At 39.6% G+C, this 23,999-nt stretch overlaps 1 protein-coding gene across 1 annotated transcript; it reads left to right on the top strand.

Annotated features, from left to right (window-relative positions):
• Positions 1-5,193: 5,193 nt before the first annotated feature.
• LOC127660865 (atlastin-1-like) lies at positions 5,194-23,808 on the top strand. The gene is made up of 14 exons (XM_052151311.1): positions 5,194-5,341; positions 7,751-8,001; positions 12,566-12,700; positions 12,876-12,980; positions 13,710-13,760; positions 13,999-14,055; positions 14,191-14,283; positions 14,360-14,498; positions 14,616-14,743; positions 15,395-15,451; positions 15,616-15,687; positions 22,432-22,863; positions 23,087-23,101; positions 23,235-23,808. The coding sequence occupies exons 1-14, from the start codon at positions 5,308-5,310 to the stop codon at positions 23,343-23,345; spliced, it is 1,680 nt and encodes a 559-aa protein (XP_052007271.1). The 5' UTR covers positions 5,194-5,307; the 3' UTR covers positions 23,346-23,808.
• Positions 23,809-23,999: the final 191 nt, after the last annotated feature.

Here is a 23,999-nt window from a genome sequence, read left to right as displayed (position 1 = left end):
AAATACATAAAATGTATTGTAAATCAAATGTATTGTCTTTTGCAGTTACATGCATGACATCCTGTAATTTGTAACCAAAAAAATCATATCTTTTAGCCAACAGACTTGCTTTAAAATGTTTTAAAAAACAGACATTCTTTATAACCTATTTACCTCAAAATGCCTTGATAGAACTCAATAAAATATTTGTCAACTAAATGACAAAAGATATTTTGTTAAATTAGATAAGTCATCATTTATACACATGTTCATGTTGTTTCAAACCCAAACAACTTGACAATAGACAAAGACAATGATATGGTTTATTAAAATTTTGTATTGCAATTTCATTTCAAGACATCACATTATAAATTATGTAGGGGAATACAGCTTGGGCCCGTAGACTTTGGTTTGGAATGAAGACCAGGAGTCCAGGTTTTAATCAATTAGTTGAAGTATTTACTGAAGAAAGTTGTTTAAAATAATCAAATGGCAGATGTCAGCAGTACAAAAGAAAAAGAGTTCCTAGACATGAGAAACCCATGCAAAATTAAGAACTGAACTCAGGTCCAAAACCATCAATACTTATAGTCAGATACAGCATCCAGTTGACGTCAATGCTATAGTCTTCTATTCTGACTGGTTACAAGCATAGATAACTATAGTACACTTCTGAACATGACGTCTTGTTCGTCATTTATCTCATTTGACTATTTCCTGAAACAGAAATACTTGGAGAAACACACACACAGCTTCTCCTTTTCAAGGTCGAATACTACAAAGCTTCTGTTGGATACTGGCCTTATCCTGTTGAAACTTAAAAAATAGAGATAACTGTATTTTCACTCAGGAGAGCTGAAGTAGAATTCTTGTTAAATTGGCAGAAACATTCATAATCAAATGTATGTTGTTGGGTCATGAAGACACTTGAGAAGCAGCCTATGTGACCTAGGCCTCTTAGTCAGCAGACACATTGTCACTGGTCTCAAACTGCTTGTACGAGCATGAAACCACAGAGGACACATATTAAGAGACTATAATAATGAATCAATTGCTCATAAGAATATGATATGTATGCTATAACATTGTATACATAATTAACTCATAAGAATACTGAAATCAACTAAAACCACTAAAATCTTTCAGTTAATCACATTAGGTTAAATGCTGATCAGTTTAGATTTAATTCACTCAAAGGATATGCATGTATTGAAGAAGAGGTGGTGGTGATTCAGGCATCCACCCCTTCACTTAAAAGAAATTGTCTAACATAACAGAAAAATAAAGATTCTCATATTACACATTATAAAAGGTGTCCTGTATTGGATCTGGAACCACTGAGTTTTGGAGCAGGTGAGCCAAATACTCAAAGTTGATGGGCAGTGCATAGGGGAATATCTGAAAAAGATGTCAATAACCAATGAGTAAATTATCACTGTCAGAACATGATGCTATTTTAGAAAGAGACCCTGTAATACCTCTTAAAATATTCACACAAAAGTGCTAAAATGCAACATTCTAATAAATATTACCTTACAACTGCTTTTATTCAATACATTATCATAACATGAAACCAAATTAATGCCATAGCAGATCTTGTACACTGTGTAATATAGGGTAATCATTTATGGTTTGTGCTCCTAAGATGATCTAATATGATTGATGTTTTATAAAGACACTATCTGTGTACTACTGACCTTTTGTAGTGTCTAGTAGTGTGTCTGTTTGGATCTGCCATGTAACATAAAGAGTAAATGTTTTGGTGACGCATTTCAGTCAAGAAACTTGGTTAAAATTAAAGCAGACTCCTACAGTCAGCCAGGTTAGCTATACCTGGTCAACTCACCATGTGCCCCACTGAGAGTGAGAACCACACATTATAGCTACCACGAGGAGGTTACCCCATGTGACTCCACCCTCCCTAGCAACCAGGCCAATTTGGTTGCTAAGGAGACCTGGCTGGAAGCACATTAGATTTCATACAAAGGTGTACACTACAGTCTTCAAAGACAAAGGACAACTGGTTCTAACAAGGACAGAAAGAGATGTGGAAGGCCAGATGTACAACTAAACAAGAGGATAAGTACATCAGAGTCTCTAGTTTGAGAAATGGACGCCTCTCATGTCCTCAGCTGACAGCTTCATTGAATTCTACCTGCTCAACACCCGTTTCAGGTACAACAGTAAAGACTCTGGTGCAGGCCTTATGGGAAGAATTGCAAAAAAAAAAAAGCCACTTTCAAACAGAAAAACAAAAAGAAAAGGTGAGTGGGAAAAGAACACAGAAATTGGACAAAAGATAATTGGAAAAGAGTATTATGATCTTAACCCCATTGAGCTTTTGTGGGAACAGCTAGACTTTAAGGTGCACGAGAAGTGCCAGAGAAGACAGCCAAATCTATGGAAAGTTCTACAGGAAGGGTGGGGTGAAATGTCACTGTTTCTGGACAAACTAACAGCTAGAATGCCAAGGATCTGCAAAGCTGTCATTGCAACACTTTTGAAGTCTTCTGAATTTTTTTTCCAAATTGTATTAGTAATTTTTCATGTTATTAATCTCCTGACTATACATTGTGATCAGTTGAATGCCACTTTGGTGAATAAAAGTACCAATTTCTTTCCGTAAGAGCAAAATCTGTACGTTACTCCACACTTTTGGCTGCCAGTGAATATTTACATTACTTTTCACATATGTGGCTTAGGCTGTAGGACATCACTCCTATTCCACTGTCTTTACTGAGCAACTACAGTTTTAAGGAGAGACAATTTTGAAAATCATTCACATGTTTGTAAACATATACAGCATCCCACTTCAGCCAAAATACCACCAATCACCAGTGCAACAGTGCCCACGTCAGTGGTCAGAGACACACCATCAACCATTAGTGCAACAGTGACTGCACCAGAAGTCAGACTGTGAGGTTTTCATGTTGATGGTGAGGAATATAGAAAAATCATGGTTTTGACATACAGTAAATTAACCTATAGTTAGTGTACTTTATAAGTATTTGTTGAAAGAAATACTAAGTTGGCAGATGCTTTTATTGAAAACAACTTATAGTGCATTCAATCTATTGACTATTCAGTAGAAAACTAAGTTTATGCATTTCCTGGGATCCCAAAACATTGTCGTTACTATCATCCTTGCTCTGTCTCTACCGGTTGAAATGCAGGAACTCTGTTGCTCAATTGGCATGGATCATGGTTAACCTGGCATATACGATACTGTACAGTAAACACATATTTGCTTAGTACTTTTAAATTGGACTTCATGCTGTTGTTGCATTTGATATTTACAATTTTATTTTTTTTCTATCTTCAATTGAAACCTTCCCATTATAAGGAAATGGTGGACTCGAATAACTTTGGAATGATCTCTGAATGGGATCTCCCTATTTCCCTCCAGACCACACTAGCCACTCCTGAAAGACAATTCTAAATCAACCAAAAATGTTTGTTACAGGACAGAAGTGTTTTTTCAGGAGTCATATCCAAGAGGAGAGCAAGGCACTCCCAGCAGCAATGATGTATGTGTCAAATATAAACATTTACACACACACACACACACACACACACACACACACATGTTGTGTTTCCATGTTTTATGGGGACTTCCCATAGACATAATGGTTTTTATACTGTACAAACTTTATATTCTATCCCCTATACCTAACCCTACCCCTAAACCTAAACCTCACAGAAAACTTTCTGCATTTTTACATTTTCAAAAAACATAATTTAGTATGATTTATAAGCTGTTTTCCTCATGGGGACCGACAAAATGTCCCCACAAGGTCAAAAATTTCGGGTTTTACTATCCTTATGGGGACATTTGGTCCCCACAAAGTGATAAATACACGTTCACACACACACACACACACACACACACACACACACACACACACACACACACACACACACACACACACACACACATACATACATATATACATATATATATATATATATATATATATATATAAAACACACACACACACACACACACACACACACACACACACACACAAGTAGGTGTAAATGTAGGTGTTGTTGAAAATATTAAAACATTTTTTATAATTCTTTAGCCTTCTTTAATGAAGGAGCTACCAATAATGGCTGCACGGGAATAAACATCAGTTCAGGGGTACAGGTGAAGAGTCTTGTTTCCTACAGTTGGAAGAAGGAAGGAAAAGGACTATCCACAATCTTTTTGAAGAACCATAACTTTCCAGAGAGACCTTCACATTTCATTTTATTTTTGGGGATGACATGGAGATTTGTTTCCAGGAATTACATGATAAGACGGGCCTAAGAGTCAGTTGTTCTTTTGATGTGTTTTAAGTTGTCTAGTTGTTGTATAAACACTTTTGTAAAGAGTGTTTCTGTTAAAATGTTGCTGTTGTTTACAAGTTGTTTAAGTTATTAATTTAGTTATATTTCTATACATTTTAATATTTCTTATTCGTTTCCTAATTTTGCCAGGCTTTGAAAAGGAAAGTTTATTTTTAACTAGATATGATTAAATATATATGACATTATATACCTATGCATTGTTCCTTTCTTAAGTACTATTTGTAACATCATGAAGGACATAATCTCATATAAAATAGTACAATAGGTAACACTTTAAAATAAGGTTCCATAAAAAAATTTCACATGAATAACAATGAGCAATAAATTTTTTTGCATTTGTAAATCTTCTTTAATATTAATCTTACGTTTTGTGTTTATCCATTAACATTGCCAAGATGAATAAATAATGGTTAAAAATATAGTTAATTGTTTGTTCATGATAATTATTGCATTAACTTATGTTAACAAGTGGAACCTTATTGAAAAGGGTTACCATTAAATGTTTAAGATGGTCATCTAATGGAAATCGATGTGAAAACAGAACGTTTTAAATCTAATAAAGCAAACAAATGTAAGAAATTACGCTTCAAAACTGTAGGTGGCGCAAGCATCGGTCCAGAAACTTCTGTGGCTCCATTAGCAACGCCCTAACCTCCGGCCTGAGACTGCTGTGACGTATGGCTCATATATATATATATATATATATATATATATATATATATATGAGCCATACGTCGTATATATATATCGTCTAGAGAGGGTTAAGCTCCGCCCATTTCAGACAACAGTTATGATTTTTACCATCCCACTGTCGCAAAACGCCACCTGTCGGTCACATAGGCCTACTGCGGCGCATATTCGGATCAGATGAGAATGAGCCTACATCATTGGCAGCTGATTTCCAGCATCATTTGTCTCATGTTCGCTATTTAGAACCGAAACGAACTGAGGACTGAACGCAACACCCAGTGCGACATGGCCCGAGAAAAAAAGGATAGAGACAGCTGGGGTAAGTTCCATATTTAATTACAAAACACCGAGATATGAGACACCCCATCAGACGAGTTTTTGTGCGTTACTGGAAATTACGAGGATGCTGTTGAATTGCCAATCTGTCTGTCTATCAGTCTCAATGTTAAAGAACTCAACACACAGTGATGCTTTACCCTATTTAAATCCGCTGATTCGGTCCGGACCACAGCCCTGTTCCGCTGAGTGGTGTTTGTGTGTGTGTGTGTGTGTGTGCGCGCGATGACAGCTATTTTCCTGCTTAAATATCTATATTTAAAAGCAGTGGGACATTTGCAGTGACGCGAATTAGATAAATCGTGTTTTTTATGGCTAGTTTACGAATGCATGTACCCACCTCATCCATTTATTTTTTAATATTTAACTATTGTGTTTCTTAGTAGTATTTGTAAGATCACATATCACAGTTTTTCTTAATGCAGTGGTTAAAAGCAAGAGTGCTCTGACAGTGTATACCGTGAATTCAGGTGTATTGATGGCAGTGACCCACATAAGCAGAGCTCTGTATATCGGCTCCATGCTTGAGATGTAGATGCTGCTTTAAATAAAACACAGGATGCATGTGTTGCTGCCTGCTCTAAACAGGCCTGACCAGGTGAATATGACATGATAGAGAGCAAGAGAGATAGAGAGGAGTTAGAACTCTACAACTTTTAATGCAAATAATTTAGTGTAGGGAACAGTTGCTTTGGTTCCACCCAAGGAGAAGTGTAATGCAGTGCTGTTCATATAAACAGCCTTATCAAATCCATATAATTTGAATATTGAAAGGCCCATATCAGATGTATAGTTACACCCTTCTGGGACTCTGTACTGTTAAAGGAATAGTTCACCCTGAAATGAAAATTATCTCATCGTTTACTCACCCTCATGCCATCCCAGATGTGTATGACTTTTTTTCTTCTGTAGGACACAAACAAAGGTTTTGAGAAGAAAATCTCCGCTCTGATGTTCATTCAATGCAAGAACATGGCGACCAGAACTTTGAAGGTCCAAAAAGCATAAAAGTAATCAGAATAAAAGTGGTGGTGGCGTAGTGGGCTAAAGCACATGACTGTTAATCAGAAGGTCACTGGTTTGCTGGTTCGATCCCCACGGCCACCACCATTGTGTCCTTGAGTAAGGCACTTAACTCCAGGTTGCTCCGGGGGGATTGTCCCTGTAATAAGTGCACTGTAAGTCACTTTGGATAAAAGCGTCTGCCAAAATGCATAAATGTAAATGTAATCCATATGACTCCAGTGTTTAAATCCTTATCTTCAGAAGCGATATGATAAGTGTGGATGAGGAAGTAGTTTTTTACGCTTTTTCATTTTTGGGTGGACTGTATCTTTAAGGACATTAAACATCAGGTTGCCACACAAACTGTTATAATGATTGATGATGACAAGTGATTTTTTTTTGCAACAGGATGTCTAATAAATGAAAGTAAAAGAGTGGTGAATAAGGACCTTTTAACCAAATAAAACATCTTTATAAGCCACATTGCACTGGCCTTGATGACAGAGGTTAAGATTATCACTCAAGCACCACTAAGGAATCTCCGCTGCATTAAGCCATGCTAAACTATGACTCCACAATTTCTTCCAAGAGAATGTTAGACTGAGATGAGAGAGGGATCTGATCTGAGCCATTGTCTTGAGAGTTCCAAAATGCACTTCCATAACTCTTGTGATGAGTAACGACTAAAGATCACTTTACTATGCTTGTTCAATTTCTGATTTTGATTTAGGCCTCATATGTTATAAGACCATCTTAAAGGTGCTGTAAGCAATTTTTTTCATGTAAAGGTATGCAAAAAAATGTCATACTCTCTGAAAGATATGAATGGAATAAGTGTTGTAAGATATCTCAATTGTGTCTGTGACTCTGTAAACAGCAAATAAAAATATGTCCACAGGCCGTGGTCTCGTGATGCTTTCAACCTGTCATTCATTTTGCACGTTCTCATAGTATTGTTGTTGCAGCTAATTATTGAGTCATGTTGTTCATAACAGTTGTCTTTGTAGGGCACTATTTTGCTGATGTTGTTTCAAACAAACATTTCTTCACGTTGTCGGTCTCAATATAGCTAATTTGGTATCTTTGGAGTGCTGGGTTTTGGAAAGAGGGGGTGAGGCCAATTCAACGGCTCAGTCTCGTGGAAATAGAATGGCTGAAATCGATTATAGCACCTTTAACATAACATGGCATCAGGAGGGTGAAACAAATAGTGTCACATACTTGCTTTTTGGTCATGGGCTCTGTGGTTGTCAGAGTAATAAAACAGACATATTCACCCTTGCTTGTACTGAAAATGAAAATTTAGGGATTTCACTTCCATATTTTAATGCAGTTGTCATTCCTAGAATTTTACAGTGTTTACTTCCTCTGTGTGTGTGTGTTGCAGGGTCTTTTGTGGATAGGAATGTGTATGACTGGAGCTCAGAGGAGGAAGAGACAGATGGGCGGGCACGTCCAGTGCAGGTCTTGGTGGTGAAGGATGATCACACGTTTGAGCTGGATGAGGCAGCACTCAGTAAGTTCCTGCTGGCTGAAGAGGTCCGAGACAGAGAGGTGGTGGCCATTTCTGTAGCAGGTGCCTTCCGCAAGGGCAAATCCTTTCTCATGGACTTTATGCTGCGTTACATGTACAGTCAGGTAAGCAAATCTATCTATCTATCTATATATCCATCCATCCATCGATTCCTCTATCCGTCCATCTATCTATCTATCTATATTTATCCATCCATCCATCCATTCTTCTATCCGTCCATCCGTCCCTCTGTCTTTCTGTCTATCTATCTACAGTTGAAGTCAGAAGTTTACATACCTTAGCCAAATACATGTAAACTCGGTTTTTCACAATTCCTGACAATTCATCGTAGGAAAATCCCTGTCTTAGGTCAGTTAGGTCAGTTTTAAGAATGTGAAATGTCAGAATAATAGTAGAGAATTATTTATTTCAACTTTTATTTCTTTCATCACATTCCCAGTGTGTCAGAAGTTTACATACACTTTGTTAGTATTTGGTAGCATTGCCTTTAACTTGAGCCAAAATTTTGGGTAGCCTTCCACCAGCTTCTCACAATAAGTTGCTGGAATTTTGGCGCATTCTTCGAGACAGAACTAGTGTAACTGAGCCAGGATTTTAGGCCTTCTTGCTCACACATGGTTCAGTTCTGCCCACAAATTTACTATCGAATTGAGGTCAGGGCTTTGTAATGTCCACTCCCAATACCTTGACTTTGTTGTCCTTGAGCCATTTTGCCACAACTTGGTTGTCCATTTAGAAGACCCATTTGTGACAAGCTTTAATTTCCTGACTGACTGAGTGTCTTGAGATGTTGCTTCAATATATCCACATAATTTTCCTTCCTCATGATGCCATCTATTTTGTGAAGTGCACCAGTCCCACCTGCAGCAAAGTACACCCACAACATGATGCCGCCACCCCCATGGTTCACAGTTGGGATGATGTTCTTCGGCTTGCAAGCCTCACCCTTTTTCCTCAATTTACAGTTCAATTTTTGTTTCATCAGACCAGAGAACACTTCTCCAAAAGATCAAAAGTAGGATCTTTGTCCCCATGTGCACTTGACTGTAGTCTGGCTTTTTTTATGGTGGTTTTGCCTGAGCAGCATTTCAGGTTATATCGATAAAGGACTCGTTTTACTGTGGATATAGATATTCGTCTACCTATTTACTCCAGCATCTTCACAAGGTCCTTCGCTGATGTTCTGGGATTGATTTGCACTTTTTGCACCAAATTACGTTCATCTCTAGGATACAGAATGCATTTCCTTCCTGAGCGGTATGATGGCTGTGTGGTCCCATGGTGTTTATACTTGCGTATTATTGTTTGTACAGATGAACATGGTACCTTCAGGTGTTTGGAAATTGCTCCCAAGGATGAACCAGACTTGTGCAGGTCCACAAATGTTTTTTCTGAAGTCTTTGCTGATTTATTTTTATTTTCCCATGATGTCAAGCAAAGATGCACTGAGTTTGAAGGTAGACCTTAAAATACATCCACATATACAACTCCAATTGACTCCAATTAGTTTATCAGAAACAAATTGGCTAATTGTCTAAAGGCTTGACATAATTTTCTGGAATTTTCCAAGCTGCTTAAAGGCACAGTTAACCTAGTGTATGTACATTTCTCACCCACTGGAATTGTGATATAGTCAATTAAGTGTGATGCAATCTGTCTGTAAACAGTTGTTGGAAAAATTACTTCAACATAAATGACTTCAACTTCATACAAGTCAAGTCAAGTCAATTTTATTTGTATAGCGCCTTTCACAACACACATTGTTTCAAAGCAGCTTTACAGAATATTAGCATTAACAGACGATAAGAACTGTAATGTCTATAAAGTCGATTAATCATCATTGTGTAATTTAGATAAAATACGAATTTTAATAGTGTTTATAAATAATTAAATGATAATTGTATTAATAACCCCAGTGAGCAAGCTGTAGGCGACTGTGGTAAGGAACACAACACTCCATAAGATGTAGATTAATGGAGAAAAATAACCTTGAGAGAAACCAGACTCACTGTGGGGGCCAGTTCCCCTCTGGCTAACACTTCTGACTTCAACTGTATCTGTATCCATTTGTCTATTAATTTATCCATCCATCCAGTTATCTGTCTATCTATCCATCCATCCATTTATCTGTCTGTCTCGTCCGTCTGTCGTCGTTCCATCCAGGGACCTAATTCAAACTATTGGCGGTTGAATTTTTTTATTCATAGAACTCAGCAAAAAAGAAACGTCCCTTTTTCATAACACTGTATTTTAAAGATAATTTTGTAAAAATCCAAATAACTTTACAGATCTTTATTGTAAAGGGTTTAAAACAATGTTTTCCATGCTTGTTCAATGAACCATAAACAATTAATGAACATGCACCTGTGGAACGGTCGTTAAGACACTAAAAGCTTACAGACGGTAGGCAATTAAGGTAAAATTTATAAAAACTTAGGACACTAAAGAGACCTTTCTACTGACTCTGAAAAACACCAAAAGAAAGATGCCCAGTGTTCCTGCTCATCTGCGTGAATGTGCCTTAGGAATGCTGCATGGAGGCATGAGGACTGCAGATGTGGCCAGTGCAATAAATTGCAATGTCCGTACTGTGAGACGCCTAAGACAGCGCTACAAGGAGACAGGAAGGACAGCTGATCATCCTCGCCGTGGCAGACCACGTGTAAAAACACCTGCACAGGATCGGTACATCCGAATATCACACCTACGGGACAGGTACAGGATGGCAACAACAACTGCCCGAGGTACACCAGGAACACACATTCCCTCCATCAGTGCTCAGACTGTCCGCAAGAGGCTGAGAGAGGCTGGACTGAGGTGTGTCCAGGTGCTTGTAGGTGTGTTGTAAGGCAGATACTTACCAGACATCACTGGCAACAATGTCGCCTATCACTGGACCACTGGACCAAACAGGACTGGCTGCTCTTCACTGTAGAGTCACGGTTTTGTCTCACCAGGGGTGATGGTCGGACTTGCTTTTATCGTCGAAGGAATGAGTGTTACACGGAGGCCTGTACTCTGGAGCGGGATAGATTTGGAGGTGGGGGGGGTCCGTCATGGTCTGGGGTGGTGTGTCACCACATCAGCGGACTGAGCTTGATGTCATTGCATGCAAATGTCATTGCAAGCAATCTCAATGCTGTGGATTACAGAGAAGACATTCTCCATCCTCATGTGGTACCCTCCAGCATGACAATGCCACCAACCACACTGCTTGTTCTGTGTGTGATTTCCTGCAAGACAGGAATGTCAGTGTTCTGCCATGGCCAGCGAAGAGCCCGTATATCAATCCTATTGAGCATGTCTGAGACCTGTTGGATCAGAGGGTGATAGCCTGGGCCATTCCTCCCACAAATGTCCGGGAACTTGCTAGTGCCTTGGTGGAAGAGTTGGGTAACATCTAACAACAAGAACTGGCAAATCTGGTGCAGTCCATGTGGAGGAGATGCACTGCAGTACTTAATGCAGTTGGTGGCCACACCAGGTACTGACTGTTATTTTAACCCCCCCCCTTTGTTCGGGGACCAATTATTCAGTATCTGTTAGTCACATGTCTGTGAAACTTGTTTAGTTTATGTCTTAGTTTTTTTATCTTTTTATGTTCATACAAATATTTACACATGTTAAGTTTGCTGAAAATAAAAGCAGTTGAAAGTGAGAGGAGAGTTTATATAGATTTTCATGGCTATTTTTAGATTGCACGGGGCAGCACGATTAATAAACAATAAATCTCCTTTAATGTTAAATGTTTAGGTGGTTAGGTGGAAAATGCAATGTAATATAGTAACAGAGACTGAAATCCTGCATAATTAAACTTAAATTTTGAGTTAATTAGGTATCGGGTGCATTTGATTACATTTATTTTGTGATTTTACTGACTCGATTAAGTTGACCTGTACTGTACAGTGCTACTAATATAACATCCATCACTCAACATGTTTAGCTTCTATCATGTGAAGAGTCGCAAATAGCAGCAAAAGCAGGATGTGGTGGCCAGCGGTACAGAGGAAAGATGGGAAGTAGACTCACTGAGTACTTTATTAGGAACAAGTATGGTCCTGTTGTAGCCCATCCACCTCAAGGTTCGATGTGTTGTGCATTCTCAGATGCTATCCTGCTCACGACAATTTACCACGTGCCCCACTGAGTGCGAGAACCACTAATCGTGACAACGAGGAGGTTACCCCATGTGACTCTAACCTCCCTAGCAACCGGGCCAATTTGGTTGCATAGGAGACCTGGCTGGAGTCACTCATCATGCCCTGGATTCGAATCGTGACTCCAGGGATGGTAGTCGCGTCAATACTTGCTGAGCTACCCAGGCCCAATTAAATGCTCAGAAAAAGCTACTCGTAAGAACTATATTAATTTTCAGTGAGAGGGGCGAGCAGAACTTGGAGATGGGGAAAGGGATGGTTCAACCAAAAATGTATGTTCTGTCATAATTTACTTTCTTCCATGGAACACAAAAGGAGATGCCAGGCAGAATGTTAGCTTCAGTCATCATTCATTTTCATTGCTATTTTTCTCCATACAACGAAAGTGTGTGCCCCCTGTACCACCTTAGAGAACATTGTGTCACTCTATGGGCTATATCATCTATCAGTGTAACCTATATGTAACCTACACAGTCTCTACAGGCACTGTAATCTGTGTGTGTGTGTTCAGGACAGTGATAAATGGTTGGGAGACCCTGATGAGCCGTTGACAGGATTTTCATGGAGAGGCGGATCAGAGCGGGAGACCACTGGCATTCAGATCTGGAGTGAAGTCTTCCTAGTGGACAAACCAGATGGTAGCAAGGTACAGTATCTCATAACGGTAATTTGACTACAGTCAAAATCAAATGTTTCTGAACTCATCCCTGTATATTAAAATTATAATGAGCATTAGCTCCATTAACATCAGAAGCAATTTCATGAGGACCAATAGTGTGTGGTTTGAGTGGTTTACATGCATTTCTTCTTTTTGCCTGTAGGTGGCAGTGCTGCTAATGGACACACAGGGAACCTTTGACAGCCAGTCCACCCTCCGTGACTCAGCTACAGTATTTGCCCTCAGCACCATGATCAGCTCTATGCAGGTAGCGTGTATATATACACACACACACACACACCTGAAAAACTAGTCTCATCCTCTGGCTGTGTACAAACCATCTGATGCTTATAGCACACATGGAAAACACTTTCTCGATCAACTCAGCGCAAATCTGATTGGCTGGTTCGATGGAACCAAGTTGATAGGATGAGCATTTTTGATGATGAAATAATCACAGAATTTGACCAAGTATGCTAGATTAGTGACATCAAGATATTTAGAGTTTCGTTTAAGGCATGTAGCAGAAAGTGAAGCGGATATCCACAAGCAGAGCTGTATTTTCTGCTTTGTTTACTAAGTTATGCCTTTGAAATTCTCTATAATGAGGTTTCCTGTGCTGTTCTTACAATCTATACACATTTTCTTCTATTCTCCCATGTGGTTTCTGTGCAAGCATTTATTGAGACTCATGCACCATTATATACAATACCCCCCATGTCTGTCTTTTATTATGGTATGATACATCACTGATAACCCTGCCCCTAAACACGCCATAATGACAAAACTGACGCGTCGCTTTATATGTCAGTCAGATCATTGGTTTGGTCAGCGGTTCTTGGCCTAATGAAGTGTCTATAGACCCCAGACCTATACTGTAGTTATAGATCTGGCTATGTGAGTTACCCAAAAACCTGAGAGATAGAGGCTGTTCACCATATTTTTAACATAAACACAATGACACTTTGATGGCACCTGTAATTTTCTCTTTTTATAGGTGTATAATATTTCTCAGAATGTTCAGGAAGACGATCTTCAGCATCTGCAGGTATAGAGAGACTCCGCCTCCATTATTATGAGCATTAAAGTTTTATGTTGTTCCTTGGAACACCCCATGGTAAAATCAATGTAATGCAGACCCTCTTGTGGCTTATTGCTTTGTTGAACTGTGGTTGCATGCTAATATCTTTCCATTATTAAATGTTTCACTGCAATGGCCTGCTGCATTTGCTGTCAGCTTGTAGCTCTGAGTAAATTTGTGCTAATGCTTCTGTTGATCTGTGTAGCTTTTCACTGAATATGGAAGACTGGCCATGGAAGAAACATTCCTCAAACCATTTCAGGTATTTGCAGAATTTTAGTGCTGATGGCCTCACTCTAGTCAGTTTGCTATTTTAATTCGGCCTAGTTTAATTCTGAAACATACAGTATTCATTTATGAAATGCATCTGGTATTGTGTGTTATTTCACAATATTAGTCAATGATCTTTCTGGTACGGGACTGGAGTTTCCCATATGAGTTTCCCTATGGACAGGAAGGAGGAATGAAGTTCCTGGAGAAAAGATTAAAGGTTAGAGGCCTTAAATATATAAAAAATCTGAAATCATTACAAAATGACCAGTGCTAAACTGTGCTTGTCTGTATAGATCTCAGAGAACCAACACGAGGAGCTGCAAAACGTGAGAAAACACATCCATTCCTGCTTCACAAACATCTCCTGCTTCCTTATGCCACACCCAGGACTCAAGGTGGCCACGAACCCACTATTTAATGGCAGATTGATGGGTAAGTTCACAGATGTGCAATAATCAGTTGATTTTAGCTGAGCTCTTTTGATACTGTGAAAGGCAAACTTCTTTAATGCAACTGGTTTCCAATCAGTCAATGTGATCTTCGTTTTAGAGATCGATCAAGACTTTATCAGTAATCTGCAAGTGCTTGTTCCGTGGTTACTACGGCCCAAAAACCTGGATGTGAAAGAGATAAATGGAAGCAAAATCACCTGCCGTGGACTCCTGGAGTACTTCAAGGTAGAAGTAATAATTGTAATGTGGACATTTTTAAAGGGACAGTTCCCTCAAAAATGGAGATTCTGTCATTATTTACAGTGCTCTTTTCCATAGAATGAAAATAAAAGGAGACCTGGTCAGTCAACCTCTTAAAAAGAAAAAGCACCATAAAAGTTGTCGTTAAAACTCGTTGGCTATTTATCAAAGTCTCCTGAAGCCAATTGCTTTGTGTGCTATTTGCTGAACAACTTCCCTCCATCTCAGTTTTTAAATCTAATTCATGCTTGCATTCTGTGCAGATGTTTTTGTATGACCATACTTCGGTTAGCAGAAGTGCTGGAATTGTTATGCAAGGCGGGCTGTAACCATTGTACACTTTGAGAGGAATAATTATATTCAGAATAGAGGAATAATTATGTTCAGAATAGTGGTTAATTAGAATACATTTTTAATGTCTGATTCTTATAGTTTTACATTTGGTTCACCATCAATCGTGAATATTTGATGACATCCAAGGAAATAAGCAGATGTCAAACCAGGAGGAATATATTAATCTCATGGATAAAGCCAACAGACTTTGTCCTTCATATTTTTATGCAGTTTAGAGTTTTTCTATCAGTCTTGGATATTTGGAATTCTTGGAGTGAACTGAACAGCTGTTTGTGATTATAGGCATATATCAAGATATACCAGGGAGAGGAGCTTCCACACCCTAAATCCATGTTACAGGTAAGACCCCTTAAACTTTAGCAAACACCTTTCACTGCCACAAACATAAATAACATATCTATTTCCCTTTTCTCCATTCAAACAATGTTTTCAATGTATATTTAAAAAAATTATCTGATTGTAGGGCATTTCTAACATATGTAATTTTTGGTGTGTGTGTACAGGCCACAGCAGAGGCGAATAATTTGGCTGCAGTGGCTGCAGCTAAAGATCTATATAACAGGAAGATGGAGGGGTGAGTGTGATCCTTTATTGGATTGGTGCAATTCCTCTTTATCCTCCTATAATGTTGAATGTTTATTTTAGTTTTTATTTCCATTTAAATTTGTCCTTCAAATTGTATTAAGAATAGTTTTCACTATATGGATGTACGGTTTACATTTTTCAGTGTTTTCAAGTTTAAGAGTCGTTTTTTTATATTTTTAATGTAGTATTTAAATATATATATATTTAAGTGTTTCATATTAAGATTTAAAAGGGATATTTTTCACCCAAAAATTTAAATTCTCTGATAATTCTCACCCTCATCCAGATGTGTATGACTTCCTTTCTTCTGCAGAACACAAAGAATTTTAGAAAAATATTTCAGCTCTGTTGGTCCTTGCAATGCTAATGAATGGTGACCAGACCTTTTGAGTAAATCTCTACTTTCACTTTAACTTTCAAAATGGGAAAGAATGTGAAAGTTAAATTGGAGATTTATAGTAAATAAATTAGTTTCAAAAGGTCTGGTCACCATTCACTTGCATTGTAAGGACCAGATATTCCATTAACAAATTAGATAAACAAAACAGAAAATATGGAATCAAATTATATAAATTAATTTTATACACTTTTGTCCATGCCAAATGCAAATGCGTGATAACGGGGTGTAACTTCTCCGGTTAGATTAATAGAAAGGCTTTGCAATGGCAAAATAGGGGCAAGAACTTCTTTTTCAATAAAAAATCCAGGGAGGGGCTCTCTCAGTTGGAAGCGACCAATGAGCCAAATGTCTAGAGGCCGACTGCTTAATAATAAAATCAATCTTGGGTAGGCCAAGTCCACCTTTGTCAATCGGCCTATGCAATTTACTGAAATGTAATCTGGGATGTTTACCATTCCAAATGAAGGACTTCACTATGCTATAATATTTATTGAAATAAGAGAGGGGGGACATCTACTGGGATAGATCGTAGCAGGTAGTTGAATTTTGCAATACAAATAATTTTAAAAACATTAACCTTCCCAATCATAGATAAATGTAATGAAGCCCACCTGCCCACATCGCTCAAAAACCTTTTTAATAAGCGGTCAAAATTAACTAACTAAATCAAAAAATTAGCTGGGAATAAAATGGCCAAAACATAATGCCCTGTTTCGGTCACTGGAAGGCACCTGGCTGAAAAGCCGTTACCGGGCAGTACGCTGTCAGAGCCAAAGTTTAGGATTTAGACCAATAAACTTGGTATCCTGAGAACGTAGTAAAGGAATTAATAAGTCTGTGCAGGCAAGGCATAGATCTAGTATTGTCGGAGACAAATAATAAAATATCAGCTGCGTAAAGCAAAATCTTATGCGCCATGCTCCACCACCCCTAGAAAATAGTCCTAATTTCTTATCGCAGCTGCTAATGGTTCCAGGGCAAGACAAAACAATAATGGGGAAAGAGGTCAACCCTGTCGGGTGCCCCTATCCAGAGTAAAATAATCTGAAATTAATCCAATTAATCCAATACAAAGAATTTATTTGTTTGTACCGCCACTACTGGGTGTCTATAAAGTAAATTATTCCATCCAATAAAAGTATTGCTGAATCCGTATATTTCCAAAATCTTCTAAAGATAATCCCATTCTACTATATCAAATGCCTTTTTGGCATCAAGTGAGATGGCAGCGACCGGAGTCTGATCATTCACCACTGACCACATGATATTGATGAAACTCCTAATGTTATCTGAAGAGCTGCGGACCCGAATAAACCCCACCTGATCTATGTGTATAAGAGATGTCATAAATTAATCAGTTAGCCAACATTTTTGACAATATTTTAACATCTAACTGGATCAGGGAAATTGGACAGTAACTCTTACACTCGCTTGGATCTTTGTCCTTTTTAAGAATCAGACTGATCCAGGCTTGTGTCATGGTTGGCGGAAGCTTTCAATTCTTTAATGATTCCGTATAAAATTCTAGCAAAAGTGGAGGCAGTTCTGTAGCATAACATCTAAAAAAAATTCAGCAGCAAAGCATCTGTCCCCGGCCTTAATTACCTTGCCAATCCCCTCCAAGGTTCTCAGAATCAAGAGAATTTTTTGATCAGTCATCAGTTTAGGATGTTCTAATGGCTCCACAAATTTTCTAATATTTCATCAGTAGACAAAAACGTGGAACTATGGAGATCAAGGTCGAATTCTTTAAAAGCATTATTAATATCAATGGCCGAGTTAAATATTTCACCACCAGCAGATTTCACTGAGGGATTGGTAGAAAAAGACTCCTCTGTTTTATATATTTAGCCAAAAGCTTCCCTGCTTTGCACCCCGAAGTACTCAAAGTATGACTGTCTTACCCTGAATAGCCAAAACTCCACCTTCCATGGTCAATTCTCTGAGGCCATTAGACGACATTCGGTACTTCAGCTCTGCCTCAGCACTTTTAATATTCCCTTCCATTCGATCAGTTCTTGTGCTTTAGATTTTTGGTGAATGAGGCATACTGTATGATCTGGCCCCTAAGAACTGCCTTAAGTGCCTCCTAAGCCACTCCCACAGAAGATACTGAGGACCAATTGGTCTCCATATAGACATTGATTTCAGCCTTTAGCATTTGTTGGAATTCAGGATTTTGTAAAAGCGATACATTAAAGCACCAACTATATGATTTATTTGTAACGCACTGAGGCATGATCTGAGACTAAAATGTTTCCAATTGAGCAATCAACAGCAGATGAAATGAGGGACTTGGTCATAAAAGAAAATTAATCAATCTAGAGTAAATCTTATGGACTGAAGAAAACTAATTTATAGTCTACCAGATGGGTTCAAAAGTCTCCAAATATCTGGAAGACCAAGATTTTTACACATCCTGTGATGCGTCACTGTTGCTCTAGGGGGCTTGCACACCTTTGCTTCACTAGGACTTGTTCAATCAAAAGATTAGTCTCCTCATGAGGGGTGCTTGCAACATCCCTTCAAGATCTATAAAAAAAAAGTTCTGATCATCAACATAAGGTGCATAAATATTAGCCAAAATAAGACTTTGTCCCTGAATTTCAGCTAAAACATTAATGACTAATCCTAATTTGTCTTTACTCTGTTTGACATTTTAATTGTAGATGTTTACATATCAGTGTAATGACTCCCCTGCTCTTACTCGAGCCAGCACTGTAAAAATAAATGCCCACCCCATAGCTTTCCAAATTTTACATCTTCCTACGGGGAAAGGTGCATTTCTTGAAGAAACAATCATATTTCTTATGCTTAAGAGAAATAACATTCCTTCTTTATATGGGGTACCCCATTCCACATGGAGAGAGACAATACACTCATATTAACAAATTATATTTTGACATGTAAGAAAAAATATATTGTGTCAAAAACAGGATTATAAAGACCACATTCCAACATTAGTTCAACAGTCACAACCTGAACATTCCCCAGAACCAAACAAACAAAAAAAAATGCACATTAACCCTGCACATGACAGCACCAAATGGCATCCATCCCTCCAAACTTCAACAGGCCATGCACACCTACGAGAACCTCTGTAACATCTTTGACTTTGGATTGCTTCAGTCTGGTGATTCTATACAAATTTTGTGAGAGAGAATTACACAGAAAATGATAATCTATAAAACAAACTCCAGCCAATAGATGGAATAAGCACAGAGTGTGAAGCTTCATCCATAAAATGTCCTAAAGATGTATTATTATTCTACAAAATAAACTCCTACCACTAGGCGGCACCAGCACAAAAATAGTGTGCAGATTCTTCAGACAGTCAAACAAATGTTCGAGCCGGTCCATTCGGCTGCAACATGAGCACAAGCAAATCACTTACTCCAATGAGTATGCAAGAAATACTCCACAAAACAAACTCCTGCCGATAAGTCAAGTCAAGTGGTTTTTATTGTTGTTCAACCATATACAGTTAGTACAGTACACAGTGAAACGAGACAACGTTCCTCCAGGACCATGGTGCTACAGAAAACAACATGGGACAACACAGACTAAATAACATGCCTATATAAAGTGCACGTGCAATCGTGTGCAAAAAGTACGGGACAGTACAATAAATTACTATAAATTAACAGGACAATAGGCACAGTGAGAGACAGTGCAGCGCTGACCAGTACACAGTAGTGCAAAAAGATGACTGTTTATAAAAATGCCAAATGTAAACATAACATATTATGAGATAGTGTTCTATGGACATAGCAGTTATTGAGGTAGCAGCCAGGTATAAATTGACAATAATTAAAGTTCAACTCAGGACACGTGTGTCTGTGTCAGACCAGTCTCTGAGTATTGAGGAGTCTGATGGCTTGGGGGAAGAAGCTGATACACAGTCTGGCCGCGAGGGCCCGAATGCTTCGGTACCTCTTGCCAGATGGCAGGAGGGTGAAGAGTTTGTGTGAGGGGTGTGTGGGGTCATCCACAATGCTGATTGCTTTGCGGATGCAGAGTTTTTTGTAAATGTCTTTGATGGAGGGAAGAGAGACCCCGATGATCTTCTCAGCTGTCCTCACTATCATCTGAAGGGCTTTGCGGTCCGAAACGGTGCAAGTCCCAAACCAGGCAGTGATGCAGCTGCTCAGGATGCTCTCAATAGTCCCTCTATAGAATGCAGTGAGGATGGGGGGGTGGGAGATGTGCTTTTCTCAGACTTCGAAGAAAGTAGAGACGCTGCTGGGCTTTCTTGGCAATAGAGCTTGTGTTGAGGGACCAGGTGAGGTTCTCCGCCAGGTGAACACCAAGGAATTTGGTGCTCTTGACGATCTCCACAGAGGAGCCGTCGATGTTCAGCAGAGAGCGGTCACTCTGTGCTCTCCTAAAGTCAATAACCATCTCTTTTGTTTTGTCCACATTCAGAGACCGGTTGTTAGCTCTACACCAGTCCGTTAGCCACTGCACCTCCTCTCTGTATGCTGACTCGTCATTCTTGCTGAGGAGACCCACCACGGTCGTGTCATCGGCAAACTTAATGATGTGGTTTGAGCTGTGCATTGCTGCACAGTCGTGAGTCAGCAGAGTGAACAGCAGTGGACTGAGCACACAGCCCTGGGGGGCCCCAGTGCTCAGTGTGGTGGTAGTGGAGATGCTGTTCCTGATCCGTACTGACTGAGGTCTCCCAGTCAGTAAGTCCAGGATCCAGTTGCAGAGGGAGGTGTCCAGGCCCAGCAGGTTCAGCTTTCCAATCAGATGCTTGTGGAATGATTGTGTTGAATGCTGAGCTGAAGTCTATGAACAGCATTCGAACATATGAGTCCTTTATATCTAGGTGGATGAGGGTCAGATGGAGGGTGGTGGCGATGGCATCATCTGTTGAACGGTTGGGACGATACGCAAACTGCAGTGGGTCTAGTGAGGGGGGCAGCTGGATGTGCCTCATGACGAGCCTCTCGAAGCACTTCATGATGATGGGTGTGAGTGCGACGGGACGGTAGTCGTTGATGCAGGACACCGAAGACTTCTTTGGCATGGGGACGATGGTGATGGCTTTGAAGCACGTTGGAACGATGGCGCTGCTCAAGAGAAATTTTGAAGATGTCGGTAAGAACATCTGCCAACTGGTCTGCACATCCTCTGAGCACCCTTCCAGGAATGTTGTCTGGTCCATCGGCCTTCCGTGGGTTGACTCTATGTAGAGTTTTCCTCACATCAGCCGTGGTAAGACAGAGCACCTGGTCGTTGGGAGGAGGGGAGGTCTTCCTCACCACCACGTCGTTCTGTGCCTCAAACCGAGCGTAGAAGTCGTTCAGCACATCTGGAAGGGAGGCATCTTTGTCACAGGCAACTGATGTTGTCCTCTAGTTGCCTCAGGTAACACAAGATCTTTATCGGAAGATTTCAGAAGTTTGGCCAGAATTGATCGGGGCCTGTCTCCCTCAGCGGATCGCCGGAACCCTGTGAGCTCACTCGATTTTCAGCTTATGGCCTGCTATGTTGAGCAGACTCTGAAAAGGAATTCCACCATATTCTGACTCCCTACTCCCTCCGGGACTCCCACAAAATGGACATTATTCCGCCGGCTACGGTTTTCCATGTCCTCAAACTTCTCCCAGACATATTCCAAATCTGCCTTGTTTGCCTGCGGATAGGCAGATAATTCCCTCTCCAATGACTCGAGATAATCGATACATTTCTCGACATCTCGACCATCAGTAAATTTCACCTCCATGGCAGTAATCTTATCGCCGAATCACAGCAAGACCCTCCAAGTCAGCAACGACCTTTATCAGCATTGCTGAAATGCCCAGTATCTCTCTCTGCATTTTCCAGAACTCTCCAACCAAATCGACTCCCTGGTCCGCTGCCTTCTCATGGGTGTCAGCCTGAGGACGTAAGTGTAATTTAATGTCTCCAGAGCCTGAGCATTTTTAATTATTTGACATATTGTCCTCCTAGAACAGTATGTATCGAATCTTACCGGTTTATGTCATTAAAAGCTATTAAAACTAGCAAAGAGCGCAAAATGAAATGAAAATTCTCTTCATCGTTTACTCAGAGGGTGAGTAAATGAGAGAATTTTAATTCTTGTGTGAACTGTCTTTAAATATGTTTAACAGCATTGAATTTCTCAAGGTCATCTAGTGGTATCACTTTCTAGTGCCATTATAGTGTTTAATGAAGGTGGGTTGTAAAGGTGTCAAATTTTCGAATATACTGTGCATGTCCATTTCGTGCACTTGGGAAATTAATTAAAAAATATAATAAACTGTATGACTAAAACAAAAATGTGTTGATTTTTATTTTATTTTTGTGCATCTCTCTTCCCCAGGTGAGTGGAGGTGATCGTCCCTTCCTCGCACCGAGTGAGCTACAGACGCGTCACTTGGACATCCGCGAGGAGGCATTGATGTTGTTCCGCGGGGTGAAGAAAATGGGCGGGGAGGAGTTTAGCCGGCGTTACCTGCTTCAGCTGGAGGCAGAGATTGATGAGCTGTTCGTGCAGTACATCAAACACAACGAATCTAAGAACATCTTTCACGCGGCACGTACGCCTGCAACGCTGTTTGTGGTGATCTTTGTGATGTACGTGGCTGCAGGGATCACCGGGTTTGTGGGCGTGGACATCATCGCAAGTGTGTGCAACATGGTGCTGGGCTTCGCACTCATCACTCTGTGCACCTGGGCATACATCCGCTACTCTGGAGAATACAGAGAACTGGGCGCAGTCATTGACCAGGTGGCCGGAGCCCTGTGGGATCAGGTAAAACACAACTCACCTGGAGGCCTGCAGGTACACTAACTGAACACTAAACCATGAGACACAAAAAAAAGAGACTTTAAAAGGAAATGTTTTTTTTTTTTATATATATATATATATATATATATATATATATATATATATATATATATATATATATATATAGATTTGCATAGATTATTGTGTGTAAACCACTGTTAACTATGACACTGTCTTTCTGTTTTAGGGAAACACAAATGAGGTAAGCAGGGTTTACTCTACCCGCACATACCGACCCATCTACTTGGACATTAACATGCATAATAACTTATAAACAGAAAGATGTTTCAGATTGAAGTGTTTAGTAAAGTAATGTGCCTTCCTGTCCCTCTTAGGCTCTGTATAAGCTATACAGTGTGGCTGCAAACCACAGGCAGTTTTATAATCACGCCTTCCATGGACACCAGACCAACCAACACCCTGAGCAGGACAAGAAACGAAACTGACAGGACAGATTCAGTTTCACACAGATGCACTGTGGACCGTGACAGTGGAGCGTACAGTCAGAGAGAGAAAGAGACGCCGGACTGTTTAATGTTTTACTGCTATAACAGGAACATATCGCCACGATCACTCACCATGGCAACATCTGGCCCACAGTCAGATTGCACAGACACCAGAGAGGAGTTCTAATCACATACCAGAATCAAACTCCAACTGAAAGCCTGCGGTAGAAAATCACTGTATTAGTTGCAACTTACACATTTGACTCATCATTTCACAATATTCTCACTGTATATACTGTTTCTCTCTCTGACACACACACGAAAGGAGTCTGTATTACAGTCGGTTCTTATTTTGTAATGGGTATTGTTTGTTGAGTTCAGTGCCATTTATAAAGGGAATAAAATATTACACATTTAAAAATACAAGTTGTCATTACTTTATCATACAATGTCCAGAAGAGAGAGAATGTCAATGGCCTAGTGTGATTTACCATTACAGCCTTCTATTAGATGTTTCTCTTACTATTGGCCATTGTGATTTGGGGCATTTCCATCATCCAAGTTCAAACCTGAGATGAGTTAAGCAAGTCTGTCCTCTCAGCGGCCATCATAGTTGCCCCCTTTGCCTCGAACAGCTATCTACTTGAATGCAGA

This window comes from Xyrauchen texanus, chromosome 20 (genome assembly GCF_025860055.1).
Source record: "Xyrauchen texanus isolate HMW12.3.18 chromosome 20, RBS_HiC_50CHRs, whole genome shotgun sequence".
NCBI classification, from domain to species: domain Eukaryota; kingdom Metazoa; phylum Chordata; class Actinopteri; order Cypriniformes; family Catostomidae; genus Xyrauchen; species Xyrauchen texanus.
This window is presented reverse-complemented; position numbering and strand designations above follow the sequence as displayed.